At 40.2% G+C, this 21,549-nt stretch overlaps 2 protein-coding genes across 3 annotated transcripts in view; both read left to right on the top strand.

Moving 5' to 3' along the window:
• The first annotated feature begins 12,448 nt into the window (after positions 1–12,448).
• LOC310715833 (myeloid-associated differentiation marker homolog) lies at positions 12,449–13,606 on the top strand. Its single transcript, XM_083522529.1, has one exon. It carries the CDS (start codon positions 12,599–12,601, stop codon positions 13,463–13,465), a length of 867 nt encoding a protein of 288 aa, XP_083378655.1. The 5' UTR covers positions 12,449–12,598; the 3' UTR covers positions 13,466–13,606.
• A 4,358-nt stretch (positions 13,607–17,964) lies between these two features.
• The window catches only part of LOC310715661 (testis-expressed protein 2-like), a 42,533-nt gene continuing 38,948 nt past the window's right edge, over positions 17,965–21,549 (top strand). For both annotated transcript variants that reach the window (XM_083522207.1, XM_083522206.1), the window contains exons 1-2: positions 17,965–18,132; positions 18,669–18,761. The gene's annotated coding sequence lies outside the window, so the exon portion shown is untranslated. The remainder of the gene's footprint in view (positions 18,133–18,668; positions 18,762–21,549) is intronic.

The following is a 21,549-nucleotide window of genomic DNA, read 5'->3' as shown; positions in this document are numbered from 1 at the left end:
TGATGAGAGATCATTTTAAGGCGTTTGTGTCTGAACAGACTCTGAACCAGTTTTGTAGTTGTGAAGTTTCTTAAACGAGTTCTTTTGCATCAAGTTTCAGTTGTCACCTTCCTGATGGCCTCATATGAGATTTCAGTAAGGAATCTCCAGCTGTCAAACCTTCACAAACATTTCATATTTTTCTTTCTTTACTTATTTTTGTATTGTTTTTAACTCAAGCTCTCACACTGAGCTTTCCAGTGCTTTTTGCTTTACACCACCAGGGGGCACTAAAGAGGAAACCTGATTGGGTCTCAGAAACAGGTTAATTGGTCTGCATGCTATTACACTCATTATCCAGTCTCCAATGCTCATGATATGATCAGCAAACCTACAATATTTGTGTGTATTTGATTTAACGTGAAGTAAACTGTGAACATTTTGTCCTCAAAGTTGATGTGTTAGAAGCAAGAAAAATGGGTAAGTGTAAGGACTTCAGCGAGTTTGAAAAGGGCTAAATTGTGATGTCTAGACAACTGGGTCAGAGCATCTCCAAAACTGCAGCTCTTGTGGGCTATTCCTGTTTGCAGTGGTCAGAATCTATCAAAAGTGGTCCAAAGAAGGAACAGTGGTGAACATGGGTCATTGGCGGCCAAGACTCATTGATACACGTCGTTAGCGAAAGCTGGCCCGTGTGGTCCGATCCAACAGACGAGCCCCTGTAGCTCAAATTGCTGAAGAAGTCCATGCTGATAATGCTCGATGGGTCAGGACCAACACAGAATTAGGCGGGTGATCATAATGTTATGCCTGATCAGTGTATATATACACATACATACATCTATGGCATTTGGACACCCTTATCCAGAGTGACTTACAATTATCTCATTCATACAACTGAGCAGCTACAGGGTTGTGGGCAGCTTGTTGTGGCTGGGATTGGAACTCATGACTCAAGCTTTTACTGCTATGATTTGGCACATGCCATTAAACAGAGCATCTTACAACCAAGCAGGTGAGGGTTAAGGGCCTTGCTCAAGGGGCCTGGAGTGGCAGCTTGGTGGTGCTGGGATTTGAAATTGTGACGTTTCCAATGCCTTAACCATTGCGCTCCCCAAATTAATAGTCTTTGGATGTAGATGTCTTTAGATATATTTAAACATTTACTTTTCCTTTCACTTGAACTAGGAGATCCAAACTTAGAGTGTAGAAGATATGGTTTACAGTGGCTGGAGTGGAAGATTTTGAGAGGTCTGCCATAGTGCTCTGAACTCACCATTAGACCTATTAGTGGGTCTAATGGTAGCACCATTAGTGCTCTGAACTCAACCCTACTTTGGAGATGAATTTTAATGCTCTCTGCACCTCAGGCCTCTTCAACCTACATCCGTACCTCACTGTACTACCACCCTTGTGGCTGAATGAGCACAAATCTCCACAATCACACTCTAAAACCCTGGTGGAACATATTCACAGAAGAGTGGAGGTTATTATAACAGTAAATGGGAACTAAATGTGGAATGGGATGTTGAACGAGCACATACAAATCTAATGGTGAGGTGTCCACTAACTTTTGTCTCAACAGTGTAGCTTTAGATATACATTTTGTTCTGAAGAATGCTTTAAGAAGACATCAGTGTCAGACGGAGTGTGTTTTATTTAGGTTTCTATATATTCCTATGTCTTTTTTTGTCAGCTTTGTGGGCTGGGATGCTTGTCATCCTCACAATACCTGTGCGTGAAACAGACAATGTGTGTGTGTGTGTGTGTGTGTGTGTGTGTGTGTGTGTGTGTGTGTGTGTGTGTGTGTGTGTGTGTGTGTGTGTGTGTGTGTGTGTGTCTGTGTGTCTGTGTGTCTGTGTGTGAGTGTGAGTGTTAACCCCTGCAGCGGTGTGTCCTCTTTCTGCTCCTTTTCTCTCAGTGTGTGTGTCTGCAAAAGTTCTCATTTGCTGACAGCACCAACAGGACAGCACTGCTCATGCGGTAAGAAACTTTTCCACAAACTTTGTGTGTGTGTGTCTGTGTGTCTGTGTATGTGTTAGAGAGAGAGAGAGAGAGAGAGAGAGAGAGAGAGAGAGAGAGAGAGAGAGAGAGAGAGAGAGAGGAAGGAGGAGGGATTTAGTGCAGAATTTGGCACTAAAGCTGTAGCTGCATCTGGTGTCCTGTGTCTACACTACATCTTTGATCACCTGTCAAACTAAACTCAATGACTGGATTAAAAGAATGTGAGAGAGAGAGAGAGAGAGAGAGAGAGAGAGAGAGAGAGAGAGAGAGAGAGAAGAGAGAGAGAGAGAGAGAGAGAGAGAGAGAGAGAGAGAGAGAGAGAGAGAGAGAGAGATATGTTGGAGAGAGAAGAAAAACAGTTGGTTGTGGTTGTACATTTGAAATGCTTGTGGAAAAACCTGATTTCTCCTCCTCCTCCTTTGTCTCATATTCCATCTCTTCCTTCTTAATCTCTTTGTTGTCATCCATTCTCCTTTTCCTCCATTTCTTCTCATCTTCATTCCAGTTTTTTTTTAAACAACCTCTTCTTTTTGCTTTGCCACCCCTTCCTTCTCCTTCTCCTCATTGCCTTTTATTCAAGTTCCTTTTCTTTCCTCTTATTGTTCCTCACTTGTTTCCCCTCTCCTTCATTCTCCTTATCCTCATCTTCCTTTCCTTTTTTTGGTCAAAATCTTTGTCATTTTTTTCTCTTTTTTTAAGTTTTATTTTTATTTATCTTCATTCTTAGTTGCTTTTTCAACCACCATTGAATTATTACAATCCTCTTTTTTTCTCGTCCTTTTTTTGTCTCTTTTTTTTCTTCTTCTTCTCCTTCCCTTTAATCATCATCAGAATCATCATCATCATCTTCTTTTTCTTCTTCTTCTTCTTCTTCTTCTCATTTATCCCCCCAAATTTCTCATGTTTTGGTTTCCTCTTTCTCTTATTTGTATTTGTACTTTTTTCTCAATTACAAGCTCACGCCCAATCGCTTTTTCTTTGTCCTGCCTCTCACCCGATTTATCTCCCTTTCCTCCAATTTCCTCTGACATTCTTTTCCTCTACCTCCTCATCGGCATCACCTTCCTTCCTCCTTTTCTCCTTCTCTCTATCCTCATCATCCCCAACTTGTTTATCTTTCTTCTCCTGCTTTTTTCTCCACTCCCTGACCCTACTCATCTACCTCCTTTTTTTTTCACTTCTTCTTCAAATCGTTTTTTCCTCCTCCTTCATAATTTTCCTTCTGATACAGGAAGCACAGACTAGACTGATATCAAGAGCTCCTCTTTCCTTTCAGTGTGGGCTAATAAATCCCACTTGATTAATCAGCCTGGCCAGAAAGAAAGAAAGAAAGAAAGGAGAGAGGAAAGTGGAAAAAGAGAGCAAGGTCAATAACAGAGAGGCCCTGGGGCCCATGCAGCGTGGCTCCATGGGAAGCCGGTGCTGTAAATCCAGACCTAAAACACAATCCTTCTGTGGCTTAAAGACCTGCTGCTGCTGGCAAAGCTTCCTTCAAAAAACACACACACACACACACACACACACACACACGCGGTCTGTTTCCGTCACTACTCTCCAGTCTTCACTTTTCACTTTCTTTCTTTCTTCTTTTAACTTTCCTCTCTGTTTTTCCACCGTCCTCTCTCCTTCCCTCTTTCTTTTCTTCTCTCTTCCTCTCTTTCTCTCTCTCTCTCTCTCTTTCTCTCTCTCATCTGTTTCACATAAAAGAAGGAAGCAGCATGGTCTGGACCACCCTCCTCAGTTCATCTTATTCTGTTTTTTTTTCAAGGAGAGAGGCAGAAAGAGCAACAGGGGGAGAGATGGAGCGCAAAAGAAGCCAAGGCCAGCAGGACGCCGCGAGGGTGAATAAAGATCTGCCCTGTTCAGAGGGCCGGCGTGAATAATGGAGTGCTTAAAAGAAAGAGAGTTTAAGCTCTCCGACTGCACCGCGGAAGGAGGCGCATAACTTGGCTACTAGTTTCGCAGATTTTCCCAGGAGTTCGAGCCAATTTGACTCTCTACTCATGTGTGCGGTGTATTTTAACAACATAAAAAAGGCACAGTATCATGCAAACAGTCCCATACACCCCACACGGGATCACACAATGCAAGAGGCAAGACTAGAATATACTATGGAAAATCAAAGCCGCTGAACTACAGTACAAGAAGAGTCTACCTTATATATCATTTAGATTTGATATTATAACTTGCCCAGAGGTGTGACTGGGTGTGATCTCAGCATAGGCTCTGGTTCTGACTCTGAAGATAAACAAATGGCTTAATATTCAATGACCAATGAAGACATCCGTTGTGATCAACGGAACAGATTTTTGGTCGAATTCCAAATGCTTTACAAATACTATCCGAATTTTTAGTCAAGTCTCCAGCATCTACACTTCTGTCATCATGTTATAATGCCATAACCTTAGCATTGATCAATGTATATACATTTATTCATTCATTTTCATTTTATCCTGGTCAGGGTTCGAGTTGGAGCTGGAGTTTATTTGGTATAAGGGAAGAGAATTCGATTTTTAGTTTAGCCGTTCAGCCTACTTGCATGTTTTTGGATTATGGTGGAAAGAACAGAAAAAGATAAAGAAAACACACAGGTACAGTCCCCAAATTTCAGCATCGAACTGGCATGAAAAGGCACTAAGGCTACCAGCTCTACCACTCTGCTGGCTCTGATTCTTCAACCATGAACCGAATGTATGCTTGGAACAAAAGCACGGCAGCCAGTGGCACTCTTTTAGTTTGGGGTGTTTGGTGTTTGGGGTGCAAGTACACAAAGAATAATTAAGTTGTACGGTTAATTACATCAACTACACATGAACCACACTCTGGCATTCAGGGTCATTTTGTAGCTTTTGCTGGCTTAGTGTCTTTTGTTGCTCCTCTGGCTGTTCTGTCTGTCTGCGACTGTGTCCTGAAACAGTGGCGACTCTTTGATGTTGCATCCACACACCCCTGCCGTCTTTTCCCTGCACGGCGTGACAGAATGTCGCTCTGGTTCAAAGCCCCATGTGTGTTTGTGTATATATGTGTATGCGTGTCTCTCTTCTTTTTTTTTTTTCCTTTTTTTTTAACGATTAGCTTGCTAAGCTCCACATAATGACATGAACCGACTGAAGTGTGCAGTTTATTAATGGCATAAAGGCGATATTATTAGGCCGGTGAAAGACTATTGGCCGGTGGGCCTTTGGGCTGAGCAGCAGGGGTCACCATCGCTTTGATCCCAGTCGCTGTTAAATGCCTTTGTGAAACGCTGGCAACGACAACAGAATGGTAGAGGAGTCAATTATTAACCTCCCTCCTTTCTTTTGCTATCACTACTGTTTGTTGTTGCGGCCAATTTTATTTTATTTTTTTCCCAAGGTGCTCTCTTTTGTGTCTTTGGTTTGTTAGTTTTTTTGCCCTGAGCTTTAACTAAATGTTGCATTCCTGGCAGTTTATGGACACTGAAACCAATAATTCACATACAATCGGTACATATACACTGCTTAATCCTGGACATCATATCCCTATAACCCAATCAGAAGACTAATGATGTAATTAATGGGGCTTTATTTGTTTATCATGCCAGATACATACAAATTTATTTGGTAAACAAACCACACCCTCTTTGCTCAAGAAAATCCTATTAGTTCAGAAAAAACATGCTTGTACCCCACAAGAAATTAGTTTGACATGTAAATTTACAGAATTGTCAGAATACCCAGTGAAGTGTTCCTCGATTGACTGACTGTAAACTGTTGAGTTTTAGATTATGATTGTGGATTTTGCGCATTTATTTCAATTTCAGATACTATTAAAGGAGAAGAGTCCTTGTGTGCCTATGACTGACGGAAGAGTCGGACAGAATGATGTCTGACAGAAAAGTATTGTGGGACCAAAATCAGTTACGAAGACAAGGAAGCATTGTCGTTGATGCAAGGATGTGAAGCACTGTCTCCATGTCTTGGCTGAGCCTTTCCACTTGCCCATTGGTCTGGGGGGGAAATGGCTCTGTCTGGCGATGAATTAGGGACCTCGATCAGACACTATATTGCTGAGGAGACTATGTAGACAAAAAATGTGCTGTAACAGGAGTTGGGCCATTTCCTTTGATAAGGGGAGTTTGGGAAGAGGTATGAAGTGAGCCATCTTGGAAAACTGATCTATTACCGAAAAGATGGTAGAATGGCTGGCCGAGGGGGGTAGGCTGGGAACAAAATCTAAGGCTGTGTGGGACCATGGTCAACGGGGGACAGGAAGGGAATGAGAGAGACTAGCTGGTGAGGATCCTAGGGTCCTGTACTGGGCGTAAATGGGACAGGTGGCCATGAACTTTGATGGTGGGCCACCAAAAGCATTGCTGCAGTAGGGAGTGCCCGGGTGGCAGAAAAGGCGAGAGCATGGGCAACCGTAATTGAAAAGCTTGGCCGTTCGAAGATACTCTAGGTTTGGGTGATCTGTCCACACGATAAACGAGTGTTTGGCACCCTCCAACCAATGATGCCACTCCTCAAGCGCTAGCTTGACTGCCAGCAGCTTGCGGCCCCCAATGGTGTAGTTCTGTTCTCTGTTCTGTTCTAGTCTATGCAGGGGCCAAGACTCTTATTCTTTTTCCCAACGAAGAAGAACCCAGCCCCAGAAGGAGAAGAGGATAGGTGGATAATGCCAGAAGCAAGGGATTCCCGGATGTATTCTGTCATGTATTCCTCTCTTTCGGGACCCATTAGGTGGTAAAGGTGACCGCAGGGGGGCTTGGTACCTGGCAGCAGGACCATGGCACAATCGTAAGGACGATGGGGGTAATGATAATGCCCTGGTTTTGCTGAAGACTGTGCCCAGATCATGGTACTCAGCAGGCATGGAGCTGAGAGAGACAACTGCCGTGACACGAGATCCCCCAATGGGGCGGGATGCCCTGGCCCGGTGCTGACCTCTGTTTCAGCGCAGAGCCTTCTCTTTTGCTGGGCAGGTGGCCGCCATGTGCCCTGCCTCGCCACAATAAAGACAGAGTCCCAGGGACCGACTGACTATTTGGTCGTGCAGAGGTGGCGGCGGGCAATCTCCATGGTCTGTGGAGGAGAGGTCTTGCTGTGGCTAGGAGGTTCATTGGTGAGCTCCTTCCGAGTAAAATTATTTTATCCACTGGTCGATCTGGGTAGCCCACTGTTTGGCCTTGCCTGAAAGCAGGGAAATCACATAGGCCACCTTGGTAAGTTCATCTGGGAAAGACAAGGGTTGGAGCTGGAAGGTAATCTTGCAGTTCAACAGAAATGACCGGCACTCCCCAGGTTGCCACGGGGCCGGGAGATGAACCTCACATCACGGTGTTGCTGCCGGATCGGGTGTCGGGATTGCAGCTGTCGGGGCTTGAACAGTAGGTATCGGAGAGTCAGGACCTGGGTGGGCAGGGTCTGAGGAGCAGAAGCCTGGTTGCGCTGAATGGCCAACTTGCGAATCGCATTCGCCAGTTCCTGTATCTGGTGGTCATAGGAGGCAGTGATCTGTACAAGGGAGTTGGGCCTAGAGGGTGTTCGCTGGGTCCATGTCTGGCCAGATTGTACTTGGGTCCATGTCTGGCCAGATTGTACTGTCAGGGTGCAGGCAGCTGGACCCAAATGCAGGATGCTGAAGGGTGCATTTAAACTAATGTTTTAATTAGAAGTGCAGGAAAATACAGGGTATCCAAACATTAAAGCACAGAAAACTTATGGTCGAAACAACAGTCCGGATATTAAGAGCTCTAGAGGGAGATTCTGAGGGAGAGTCTGAGGGAGAACAGCAAAACTGAATGCAGAGAGAAAAGGCATTCCAAAAATAGTACGTGATCTGCAAACTGGCAAGGATAAAAAAAATCAGTTCAAGTGTGGAAAGTAAAACCAGTAAATTTCAGTGTATAGAAATTTATAGCAATGTATAGCATCGAGGTGTGAAACAAAGCTTGTTAAAAAAAAAAAACACATGAAATTACACAAAAAATAAATAAATAAATGTTGAAGTATGTGTGGAAACATAATATGAATTGTGTAAGAATCATATATACTATATGGACAAAAGTATTGGGACACCTGACTTTTCCAGCCATTTTTCCCCTAAAACTGATATCACAAAGTTGGAGGCACACAATTGTATAAGACATTACAGTAGCAAAACATACAGTAGCAAAACATACAGTAGCATTAAATGATCCTTTACTTGAATTAGGAGTCCGATATCTGTTCCAGCATGACACTGTCCCTGTGCACAAAAAAAGTTTACATGGGTTGACCCTGAATCCTATTAAACACATTTGGGATTAATTGGAATGCTGACTGCACCCCAGACACACTTCATCAGTACCTGCCTCTTCTAACTCCATTGTGGCTTGAGGTCTTTATAACGACAAATTGGGACTAAACGTTGAATGGGATGCTCAATATGCACATACCAATCTTATCTTTAGGTGTCCACCATTTTTTATCCATATAGGGTATGATTCCTGCTAAAAGAAATGGAGGAGGTGAATACTCGGGTGGTGTTCTGCGCTTGTGCCTCTAGATGGCAGTCCATCCACAACATCCCAAATTGTGTACAATGTATGAAAAAATGGGCCAAACCCAAAAATGACACAATATGATGCTTTTAATGGTATTAAGAAATGAACTATTGGTCAAACAAATCAAGAATGAAACAAACAAATAATAAAATTATTTAGAATGGTAGAGATTCTCTATTTAATTTGAGTGTTTTGTCTTCAAGTGTATTGTGGGTAAACCAGAAGTTAATTTTAGTGTGTGTGTTGTTCCAGTTAGTGTTGATAAGCATCAAGCAGTTAATGTGGAGTTGATAAATGTTGTGAACCTAAACATGTGTTGAATTTGACATCAGAATTTTACATTTTGTAGACTATACAAGACTATATAAGTAAATTTATCAGAGTTTCTAGCCTTTTTACCTTTAAACAATTTAATGCAGCAAAAGTAAACAGGCAAATGGTGGCACATGAGAGTCCCAGGAGTGCAATTGTTTTATTCTTGCTTATTTTCTGACATTTTTTTTTTGTTTTTAGGACTATTAAAGTTTAATATTTTGCCCTAATGGCCACATTTTTTGCTTCTGCTTAGTTTATTTATTCAGTGATTTGTTGAGTCATTTATTAGATTTACAGGAGCAGTTCAAGAGGAACATTAACAATATTTATGAAATAGGATAAACATGTCAATTTTATGTTGATGAAACATGTATTTAACAAGATGGTCGACCATAAAATAATGATGTTCTGACCTAAAGCACACATCAAACTAAACAAAGACATGGCTTTTTTCTAAAGTTCTGAAATGGCCCAGCCTAAATCCCATCAGAAACCTATGGAATGACCTGAAAAGAACTGGAGATCCCCTCACATTTTGAAGGAACCGAAACTTTTTTGCAAAGAAGAGTAGGATAAAATTCAAAAGTGTAGATGTGTGAAGGTAATAAAAACATATTCACAAAGAATTAATCCCATAATAAAGGCAAAAGCATTACCCAATGTATTATGCAGGAGGGTGTGCATGACTTATGGAATAAAAATTTTAATGTTCTCAATTATTAAATATTTCTGGGGTCTTTTCTGTTTGTTGGAATATTGCATTTAAAGATATAACAAGTCTGACATTTATGTTGTTATTTCTGTCTTTATATTTTAAAAAACGGCAATTTCATATCTGTTGTAGTACCTGGTCACTGTGAAGACCACAAACATCAATAGTAACACTAGTCACATTTCATTGTTTTGGCTTAGTACTAGCATACTAGCACTATTTTATAGGAGGTCTTTAAATGCAGTTGCATTTAATTGTCTCTTCACTTGAGTTAGGAGTCTGAAACCTGTTTCATGGCAATGCCCCTGTGCACAAAGCAACAAGTGCAAGATCTTGAGTGATCTGCTATACAGCTTAGACTTCAACCCTGCTGAATACCTATGGGAATACACTATTAACTGGACTTTACTTACACCCATGTGGCTGAATTATCACAAATCTTCACAACCACACTCCAACATCTAGTGGAACATCTTCCCAGGAGAGTGGAGATTATTATATTATAACAGTAAATGGTGACTAAATATGGAGTGGGATGTTCAGTAAGCACATACGGTCTACATATATCCAGTATACTAGCTATTACAGAGTACTACTAATACATAATGATATACTAAAAATAGCAAGGCACATACTTACAATAAGGGGGAATTTACATTTATCAAGCGACCTACTTTGAAACGTGGGGAAAAAAGGGGAACTTTTAAAGAAACCTGAACACCCATGGGGAGAATGTGAAACTCCACATGTAAAACACTGAGCTCAGAAAAAAACCAAGGATCCGTTTATTAATATTATTGTTTTTTTTTTTTATTATTTGCACACACTTAATTCACATATTTGAGGTTAGTACTATATAGTGAAGCGTTTCTGTCATGCTCGATTACCTTGAATAAAAGAGGTTAGATAAAAAGGAGTCAACCAGCCAATCTTGTGTTTAAGGCCTATTTTGGCCTGTCATGAAACTATCACTATGCAAACAGCAATCATGCATGAGTATAAGACTTCCTGTTTTTAGCACTAAGCTATACCTGGGGATTGTTGTCTAAAAATAAAATTTAAAAAAAAACTTGAGAAGTGACAGTTTTCTTTTTTACAGCGTTCACTTGAACGCCCACGCAAACCTTTATGCATGCATAAGACACATACACACACGCACATATTGTACACACTAACATGCAAGCCCACATTACAGCTAAAAATAAACACACAGGTGTTCGCAATTTTTCACGTTTGCATAAACACAGAGTTGACATTTTAAAATCAGTTCCCTGAAGCGCAGAATATTAGCATTTTATTAGAAACTCATAGACCGCAATATACAGTATAACAAAATGCATTTGAATCAAAACTTGTTAGTATCATCCTCACATACATATAAAGTACAATATTTAATTTGCAATTCACAGAGGTTTTATTCCCGTTACTAGCATGTCTTTATATGCCTTCAATTTTGATTGAAGCTCATGTAATTGCACTTTTAACAGTAAACATTACCCATTTATAATGAGAAAGCCAGTGGCAAGGAAAAACTCCTATTTGAGATGATATGAGGGAGAAACTTTAAGAGGACTCAAAAGGGAAGCCATCTTTATCCTAGAGTGTTTTAAATCTCTTATACTACATTTTTTCCTATACATACAATATACAATGTGTGTGTGTGTGTGTGTGTGTGTGTGTGTGTGTGTGTGTGTGTGTGTATATATATATATACTGTATATAAACATAGGCCAATATTATGGACGTTCTGGGAGTTAATTAAGCTCTCTTAAAACCTTGCAACTTTCATAAAGCAGAAAGGAAGACCGAAACATTTGCACCATGTTGGGTTGCAGAACCGGTACTGAGAATATCTGCAATGAAGGAACAAAAGTGTAAGATCTATTTTATAGTTTTGTATGCAAGAACTTGCCTAGTGGTTTTTTTTATGTGTTTTGCTTGTTGAGGAGGTTAGAGATATGGATATCTAGTTTTCCACCACTACCGGAAACAAAACCCGAAGTGAGAGAGCATCTATTGAAAGACGTTTCTAAGAACTTTAACAGTTGATGCTGAATTAAACTTATTTGCTTGACCCAACACTTTTTTTTTCATTCACTCCAGTTCGTATGCATGTAAAGTTTCTTTTTGGTGACTATGTGTGGAGAATGTGTATCTCCTCGTATCTACTTCCTACTGTGTCACTTTAACATCCTGATGTGCCTAATGCTTGTACTAGTTCAATGTTCACTTTATTTGGTATGCTGGGTGAACGTGTTGTATGCTGTTGAATGCATAATTCATATTCAGCTTTTATGTGGCCTTCCTAATTCTAAACTCAAACCGCAGCTTTGAAAGGTGAAGTTCGCAGCTGTAAACATCAAACCATTATACCAAAACGTACCGTTATTTAATGATAGTTGATTCTTGGAGTAACTGACTTTCAACAATATAAATAAAGTGTTTGTATTCTATCATTTGTACTTTAAATGTACTTTGAAATGATTTGAAGAAGGGAAAAGGACCAAAGCAGAGAACATGAGTCACATTGTTTTCCCCATTGTATTTTAAGGACTATTGTGTGGCATTTAGCAATAATAGACCTATGGAAAGCCTGTGGGTTTTTTTTCTGTAGCTGAAAGCAGGAGGGTGAGTGGGAAAGAGGAAGATTGCAGTGCTCTGAAGCCTTTAATGTGGTCGGCTGCACAGGGGTACTGAGTACAACAGTACAACAGTACTGAAGAAGCGACTTCAGGAAGTAGGAGTAGGCGTGCAAATATCCTGTTGTATGTGCGGTGTGTGTGTGTGTGTGTGTGTGTGTGTGTGTGTGTGTGTGTGTGTGTGTGTGCACTTGCATGTCTAGGAGTATATTAGAATGAGTGCAGTGACACACATCATCATAACCAAGTCGAAGACTCACTGTGGAGGAGACGTTAGAGCGATCGCATGCCTTGGAGGGATGTTTCTGATTTGGATTTTATGGAAAACCGGAATATACTAGTACTGAAAAGCCTTTTGAATGGATTATGCGTATAGATAAGAACAGGGCAGGATAAATCACCTTATGTCACAAGGAAAGGTGTTGCTTCACCGGTAGCATCATGCCAGTTACATTTGGAGAACTCAGCACCCTTACGACTCCACTTTCGGTGGCCCGTCTGTGCGCTTTGTTCTTCAGCTGCCTCACTTTCAGCCTGGCCCCATCTGTGCACTATAACCCTCAACATATCTATTTTCAAACCTTCTACAGCTTTTGCATGGTGACATGGTGCCTCTTTTTTGTCCTGACCTTCCTTGTTGTGGTCATCCACTTCATCCAATTCCACAACCTGTTACCCCTTTCTTGGAAGAACCTCACGGCCACCGTGGCGACCCTTGGTGCACTTATGACTTTTTCTGCCTTCTTTGCCTTCACGTGGATTCTAGTGAATAAATCGGAAAAGCATGACCCTAGGGAAATAGTGGCTGCTGTGGGCTCCTGTCTGACCTTGCTGGCTTACATCACAGAGCTTGTGCTGATTCGATCGCAAAGTGATGGCCAGCAACGAGGCTACATGGCCACCGTACCTGGACTGCTCAAGCTGCTTCAGGTCTTTGGAGGGTGTGTTGCCTTGGTGCTCCTCTGCATCCAATCGAATCATTCATGGATGACCTGTGTGTTGGCTGTGGCCTACAGTGTGTGTCTGCTTCTGTCTGTGGCCACGGTCCTGGTGATGTTAATGGACTGTGCAGCTCGCAGCCCGGTACCATTTGACCGCGTCCTCGCCAGCTTCAGTCTACTGGGAGTAATCTTTTATACCACAAGCACGGTGGTTTGCTTCATACGAGCACTCGAGCATCATAATGACAATGGCAGTGAGAAATGCAAAGTCTTTATAATGAGCGAGACAGTGCTAGCATGCATCACTTTGCTGGCGTACACGGTGGACTTGGCGTTCTCTATTAAACTGCTGCGCGACCGAAATTAAGGACAGACATCCTGAAAAATGGAGGACATGGATTGTTATCTAAAAGCAGGGGTGATGTTCTTGGTAATCCAGTATTATTTAAAAAATGCATGGTTGTGTCTTATTTGTTACTACGATGAACAGGCAAAGAGTCTTGTATTCTGAGAAATACTGTTTACACATTTTTTTCTTTACTTTAATTCCAGCTGGAGTTTCAATTTGAGATAAAAAAAGATAAGACTGACAGTTAATTATGAAACATTGCTAAATATGTCAGTCTGGGGGGGTTTTTTTTGGGAGGGGTGCGGTGGAAAATTTCAGATCTAAAAACACACTAGACTGAAAGTGCTAAAAAAATACCTTTTAAAAATACTGTATATGTGTTCTGCAAGTGGCTTAATAGAGTCATCCATATCTAGACTTAGTTTCCATTCAATTAAAATGTCTTCATTCAGCTCTTGCTCAAGTGTTTCACGTGAGGCCGCTGCTTAATCAGCAAAATGTTTATTGTTTAACATATTGATTGATTAGTGTTTTATGGATTTTTAGAGATTAACAATGGCTATATATCAGATTGGTTTGAATTTGGCTCAGGTGCACTATGTTGTCTTCATTTTGCGAATCTTTTACTACCTGAAAAAGAATAATGCCAGAAATGGATCATTAACCCCAGTATTAGTACTGTATTGGAGTGAAAAATGTGAGAACGGTGCATCCTATTACCATTTATCTGCTGTGTGTTAACCTATTTTTATTGTGGAAAAATAGAAGCAGAAAACATCATAGAAATAAAATACATCAAATAAAGAAATTGGACCAATAAATATTTGTTCATTTAGTCAAATCTTCTGGAGTAGTTTCGAACCCTTTAACTAAGACGACGCACTTGCTGATGCTGATCTTGGTTTATCTAGTGGTTTTAATATTCTGCTGAGGTTTTTAACACTTCTGCAGGGTGTGCAATGACGATTTGAGTCCTACGTCAATGGAGAGAAGGTGCCGTTGCTTTTGCAGGTTTTCTTTTTTTCTCTCTCTCTCTCTCTCTCTCTCTCTCTCTCTCTCTCTCTCTCTCTCTCTCTCTCTCTCTCTCTCTCTCTCTCTCTCTCTCTCTCTCAAAAAAAAAAACCCCAACAAACCCTCAAGTGAAAACGTCTAAGTGATGTTTTGGTTGTTTGTCCTTTTGTAACGCTGAGTTTAGAACACACTTATTCACTAGATGGCAGTGCTTCCTTTTGTCTGCTCAGTTTAGTGTGTTTGTGTTATTGTTATCTTAAGGGCCAGTTGTTTTTCTTTCTTTTTTACTTTCTAACTCTGAAAATTAACAAAGAGTAAATGATGCTATAAAGAATAATTAATAAAGCATATGTTTGTATATATATAAAGAGAGAGAGAGAGAGAGAGAGATCGAGAGAGAGAGAGAGAGAGAGAGAGAGAGAGAGAGAGAGAGAGAGAGAGAGAGAGAGGAAAGACAAAAGTATTGGGACACCTGGCATTTCCAGCCATATGTGATTCTTCCCCAAACTGTTACCACGAAGGAGGCACACAACTGTATGGGATGTCTTTGGATGTAGTAGCATTGAATTTCCCTATCTCTTGAACTAGGAGAACCAAACCTCTTCCAGTATGACAATGCCCCTGTGCACAAAGCCAGATATGGTTGACATGATTTGGAGTGGAAGATCTGGAATGGCCTGCTACAGAGCTCGGACCTCGACTCAATTGAATACATTCGGGATTAATTAAAACACTGTCTGCACACTGGGCTTCCTCACCCTACACCAGTACAAATCTCCACAAGAACACTCTAGGATCTTGTGGAATAACTTCAACAGCAAATAGAGACTAGATGTGAAATTAAATATTTAAAAAGCACACACACACACACACACACACACACACACACACACACACACACACACACACACACACACACACACACACATATATATATATACAGTATATATGAACACTTTTCACACTTTTATCAGCTTTTTTCCCTCTCTCAGAGTGCACACTTTTGGTTCCAGCTTGTAAGCGATTCTCTGGCAAAAACAATAAACATGCACATCAACATCTAGATAAGCCAGAGGCATTTTGGAAAGAGCTGCTGTGCAATAACATAGAAAGTAAGTTTACATAGAAGGGAGAAAGGTCATCTTGTTAACTGATAAGCATGGGGATGGATATGGGGTGGATTTATTAGAGTTTGCGTGGAAGCGAGGAAAACAGTGCATTGCACAGGTCAAAAGAAAGAACGGACTGCAATAAATATGAGCACATGCAAATAAGCCCTCTAGCCAGACTAGAAACAGTGAACCTGAAACAGTACAATGACAGAAAATAAATCTCAAAATGTACCATGGACTTCATCAAGAAAGGCTTTTAAAAGGACCCTCACAGTCCCTTGACATGAACATCACTGAAAATCTGTAGGTAGATCTTGAACATGCTTTGTGTAAAAGACAGCCCAGGAATATCCTAGAGCTAGAAGCATTTTTTGCAAGGGAGAGTGGGTGAAACTGTGTAAACATGAACAGAAAGATTCCTAGCTGCCTGTATGCCAAAATGTGTAGCCATGTCAATTTGAACCCTGTAAATGCTAATGAGTATAAATTCTGGATCAAAGTAAAAGAAAGTTGTTTTATTTTACTTTCATTGTTGACGTCCATGATTAAGTCTAGAATTAATAACAGGACTGCATAATTGGACCCACCAGGAGCTTTTTATATCAAACAACTGGGAATGTAGTATCTCTGCAGGAAACTCTTCTCTTGTAAGATATTCTACAAAGATTGAGAGGGAAGTGAGATCATGGAGGAAATAGTGACATACAATAGCAACGCATGTGCACCACAGCGAAGACGTTTTATATGTTCAACATTTTTACTAGTTTTATGTCTTTTTTGAGTTTGTAGCTGGAGTCAGCAGGGAGCTGGGAATTTGAATGCTAAATGAATACATGTTGCTTGAAGGTGTTGCTTTAACCAAACAGATTTTGAGTCTGCGACAACCGGGACCATCTAGCAGGCGTACAATGACGTCGACATTTTCATGTCTTTTGATTGGATGGTCAAAGAACACACGAGTCAGAGCTTGCAAGTCACACATAAAGCAAACTGCACATGCTCAAATATTTTCGTGTGGATTAATTTTATTGCACAATAGCTGACAGAGCAGATGAAATTGATTTGCTCACAGATATACTAACAAGGCCATTTTCAATACGGACTTGTAAAGAAAAGGTGGACATTGTGATGAAAGGTCGGTCCAAACAGTTGTTAACATTTTTGAAAAAAAAAAAAAAAATATTTTTGTTTTTGCGTTTTCATTCCCATAGAATTTGTAGAAATTTACACACAATAAAAATTATTGACACATTGAGATTAATATTGAAGCTTCTGTTAGAGATCATGTAACGTGTTAATTGGGTTTCTTGCTTTAGTAATGGCATTCATTCTGACTGTATGAGAGACCTGTTGTGATGCAGCGCTCTGTTATACCGCATTTGTGCATAATATTAATGGTTTTCTATAGCCATGCCGTCGTAATGATGGGATTAAGAGGTGGGTTGATTGAGGGAGGACATCATTGAAGGCCTACGTTTGACCCCGCCACTGGGATCCTAGAAAATACTCCCTCAACTTGGACTCAAACGTATGGAAGTTCTAAGAGGTCATATAATTTTTTTTTCTTTCTTGTTTTCTGATCTCATCATTTTCTGACTTAATTTTTTTGTGATCTTGACATAACAAAAGTTGTTTTCTCATTATAATTGCTTAATTTTCTATTAGATACAGCATCGTGGATAATAACAATAAACTTTTGTGGTGGCCCACTGCAACAACTGGTTATAGTTATTATCCATGATGCTTCTTTTTGGAAAATGAAAATTAAGTCATGATAACTTGAAAACAACTTTTGTTACAGTATGTCGTGATCACGCTGCAACTGTGACCATACAGTATGTCGTGAAAATAAAGTCGTGATCATGACAAAACAACTTATTTTATGTTCTAAATCAAAGAAAAGCGTCATGATAACGAGAAAACAAGAAAGAAAAATATATTATAAAGCGTGGCCTCTTCAAACTTCCGTACAAACGCTATACACGTGATGGGTTTCATGAAATTGTACAATTTACACTCCACGGACTCAATCAATTATCGAAAAGTTCTTGAAATCTACTTTCGATTAGTTTCGCCTGAATTGGGAGTCAATCCGTGTTGTTTCCTTCCAGCACAAACTCTTGTCAGTTAGATTCCTAAGAAAAAAAATACTAAAACACAAACCCCGCCTCCTTTAGCTAACCATTAGCTAAAAGCGCTCGGCTCTAGTAGTTGATTGGATCAATAAAGAACGCCCGAACGATACGTTTGCTAATTGGTCAGGTTGGACGTCATTCATATTGCTGCACCAACCAAAAAGCGCATCGGAATAAGCTAGGCCCATGTCTCAACCAGTCAGAGATTGGGAGGCGGGGTTTATTGAAATATGGGTGGGAAGAAAACAAATAAACGCCTGTTATCGGCAGACAGACAGAGAGAATGTGAGAGAGAGCAGTTGTGACAGCGGCGCGTGCGAAAGAGAGAAACCGCCGCAGGAGTTAGTTATTGTTGCTAGCAGTGTGAAACCGACCCTGTCAGTAGAAAAGTGCTGTTTTTAGGTGATGTAGAAGAAAAATGAGGACGGTAAGATGATTTATTAGTTGTTTGTGTGTTTTTCTAGATAAAAAAACCCTGATTTAGGGGGTTAGTTCGAAGCCCAGGCATGACTGCTGACTACTTAGCGTTATTTACTCAATAGAGTAACTCTGGTGCGACTTTTCTCGCTTTTGGAGTTGTTTGTAAAGCTTAATTACACATAAACATGTCAGGAATGTCAATATGACTCCATGTTACAGCTGTCATATCAGTTATTTGTCTTATTTTTTCATTATTGTTTCATTTCTTAAACAGCAACTTTGCCCTTAAAACCCAACCTGTTGGTGTCCCGTGGTCACGTGATCTCAGTCTAATTTATATAAACATAATATAAATCAAATTTGTGTCTTCAATTTATGTCTTCGTGTTTGGTATGTGAGTTTAGTCAGTGACTTGGCATTTCACTTATCATTAGTCATGACATTGCTTTGTAAAGGGGTGTGTGTGTGTGTGTGTGTGTGTGTGTGTGTGTGTGTGTGTGTGTGTGTGTCCTATAATGTTATTATCTTGGTGTGTGTTTGCAGGACGTACCTGACATCCTACCTGACATCGTCTGTCCCCGGGTGGATGCTGGAGATGGACAGGATTAAATGGCAGTAAACGGTGCTGAGCTCCAGGTACAATTTTAACGTATCCCTGTGGCGTCTAATTAGAGACGGAAGTCTCTACAGGGTTCTTGAGCCAAAAATTAAGAGATTGAAATATTTTTGTCGAATATGAGAACAATCCAAGACGAGAGACATGCGGTTGTCAGTATAGATACTGAATCAGTTTGTGTCTCTTTGCTGTAATACAGTGTTCCTAATCCTCCTCTTTATTTTTACATGAATACAATGAATGATCTCAAACACCAGGATAATCTTTTTGCACCTGGAACCTTCTGGAATAATCTTTGGTCAGTTGTTTGTGCTGTGGACGGTAACATGGGAAATCTTTTTAAATTGCGACATCTCGGATTGTCCTAGTGGGTGTAAACCTCAGGCTTTCCTGAACTGGAATGTGTTTAGTTTTTGCACGTGTCTGAATCACGAGTAAAATAGAAAATGACAATCAGGGTTTCTGACGGAGGGATTCTGATTTATCGACGGTTAATCAGGAGTCTCAATGAGGCGTCTAATTAAATGTAATTTTGCTGCATTGTACAGTGTTCAAAGCTTGGAGTTGACTGGAAGAGGATCTCCTTTAGCATGAATTACCGCGGTACACATTCTTGGCATGCCTCTTGTAAAACTCGTCAAAGGTGTTCTTTACTAGTTCTTCGCTTCTTTCTGGCCTTGTGATCCACTTCATCCCTGAGCAGTTCAATAGGATTTAGGTCCAGTGACTGGGCAGGCCAGTCCATGCTAGATAACAGTCCTGCTGACTGTTTGCTCTCTAAATAACATTTGGACGTATGCTTCAGGTTATTGTCTTGTCGTATGGTGACATTCGTTCCAGTTAGCTGTAATCCGGATTAAACTGCATGGTGCTGAAGTTTAAATGGTGGTTAGTTCAGTATCTATTTCATTTAATCCGCATGTATATAATAAGTTGGCATGTTCTTTCTTTATAGTTCTCAAAGAAAATTCTTTAATTACATTCATGTAAAAAGGAAATTAGAGCTGGATTTTTAGGCATTTTTCCCTCATTTTTGTATTTTCATAAGCATCTATAACTTTTCGCTCAGATTTAGGCAAAGTAATTCAATCCAATTACGCCTCCATTGCTAACAGTACAAACATTTAGAGCAAACCTGTGTTAAGAAGTTGCGAGAATTATTACTGATATTCCCGGATCTGTATTAGTATTTGTGGTGGTGACATTGTATAGAACATAGTATTTAATATTAAGAATAGTGTAAATTTATAAAAGGTTAGATAAATATAATGAGAAATTTTAGCATCTAGTCAGCACTTTTAGAAATTATACAACTTGTGCAGTTGAATCTGGCCACAATACAGTTAGCTCCAGGTCATTTGCAATTCAAAACCATCTTGGCCAGGCCTTTCGAAGAAAAACTGTTATTTCGCAGTGCCAGGGTGGTTTCTGCTCCGTTGTGCTAATACTGCGTGTTCTGGAGGAAATGTCACGGTGCCACTGAGGTTTATATAAGCCACCGAGACTTTGTGGGAGCTGGACATGGAACAGGTGAATTATACGGTTGATCTTTGACCACCTGTTCAATGGAAAAGTGAGCTCACCCGTACTGACCAGGATACGCAATCTTTAGCCTCACACCTACCCAAAACTACTGACTGGAGTTATGGGGTCCTTCTGTTATTCCTAAGAGGGAATGGGTGGATTTTTATGGCGGGTTTATTGACCCCAGAAATGAGTCACATCCTTCTGCCTTATTGTGAAATGTCAGGAAGTACTGTAGATATTAAGGTCGTAGTTTTGGCAGATTTTTGCTTGTCATTGAATTGGAAGAAAGCTTTAGTTGTATTTTACAGTCATGATCAAATATTTAAAAGTATCTGAAAATGACCAAAAGTTTGTAGACCCCAGACCATCATGCCCATAAGTGGATTATTATAGGGAGCAAATTTAGGTAAACTTGAAGTATAGGATGTAATGTTCGGATGTCCACATACTTTTTTCACAAAGTTTTTTTTTCAGAAGATCAATTTGGACTATAAAATGATTTGCGTTACATCCTGTTTTAGAAGATGGAAAAACCTTCTCGGAAGCACACAAAAGTAAAGTCTAACAAGGTTTTGAGTGCAAGTTTGGCCTATATACATGTCCTAGTCATAATCTACTAATAATAGGCCTGAGGGAGGTAGTCAGTTGTGATTTGATATAAGGCATAGGTGGTATTTCCATCATTGGATATGGTATGGCAGAGGGGTACAGGGCAAATGGGAAATTTGCTGGTGGTGGCAACAGATGAATTAACAGGAATGTAAACAATGAGACCGGTTGAAACACTGAAATAGTCACTGTTATACAGCCCAGTCAATTGGGTGTAATGTCCAATCACTGTTGGAGTTCTGACCTGATTGGTTCTTTTATTAACAGGAACATTTGCGTATCCAGGGTTTAAGGAAGAAATTACCGATAATTGAATTTATTGTTTTTGTTTACACATCATAATGTTGTTTTTATGTAGGAGTGTAAATGGATGATTGGATTGCATTGTGTAGAAGGTAGTGTCATGTTAGATCATGATCTTAGGTTAATCTCTGTGGAGATTTGCATGTTCTCACTATGAGTTTTCTCCTGGTCGTTGTCATGCCAACATGACAATAGGTGGGCTGCTTATGCAAGATTGTTATCATGTGGAAGACATCTGACTTTTTGTCTCTCACCCAGTGTTCTTGGAATAGATCCTGGCTCCATTATGACCATCATGGATACTAAACGCTCATCATGTTTTGTCTAAATTATTTATTCCTTGATTTATCCAGATTAAAGCTCTACTCG

Source organism: Silurus aristotelis (assembly GCF_946808225.1).
Source record: "Silurus aristotelis genome assembly, chromosome: 2".
Classification (NCBI taxonomy): Eukaryota; Metazoa; Chordata; class Actinopteri; order Siluriformes; family Siluridae; genus Silurus; species Silurus aristotelis.
This window is presented reverse-complemented; position numbering and strand designations above follow the sequence as displayed.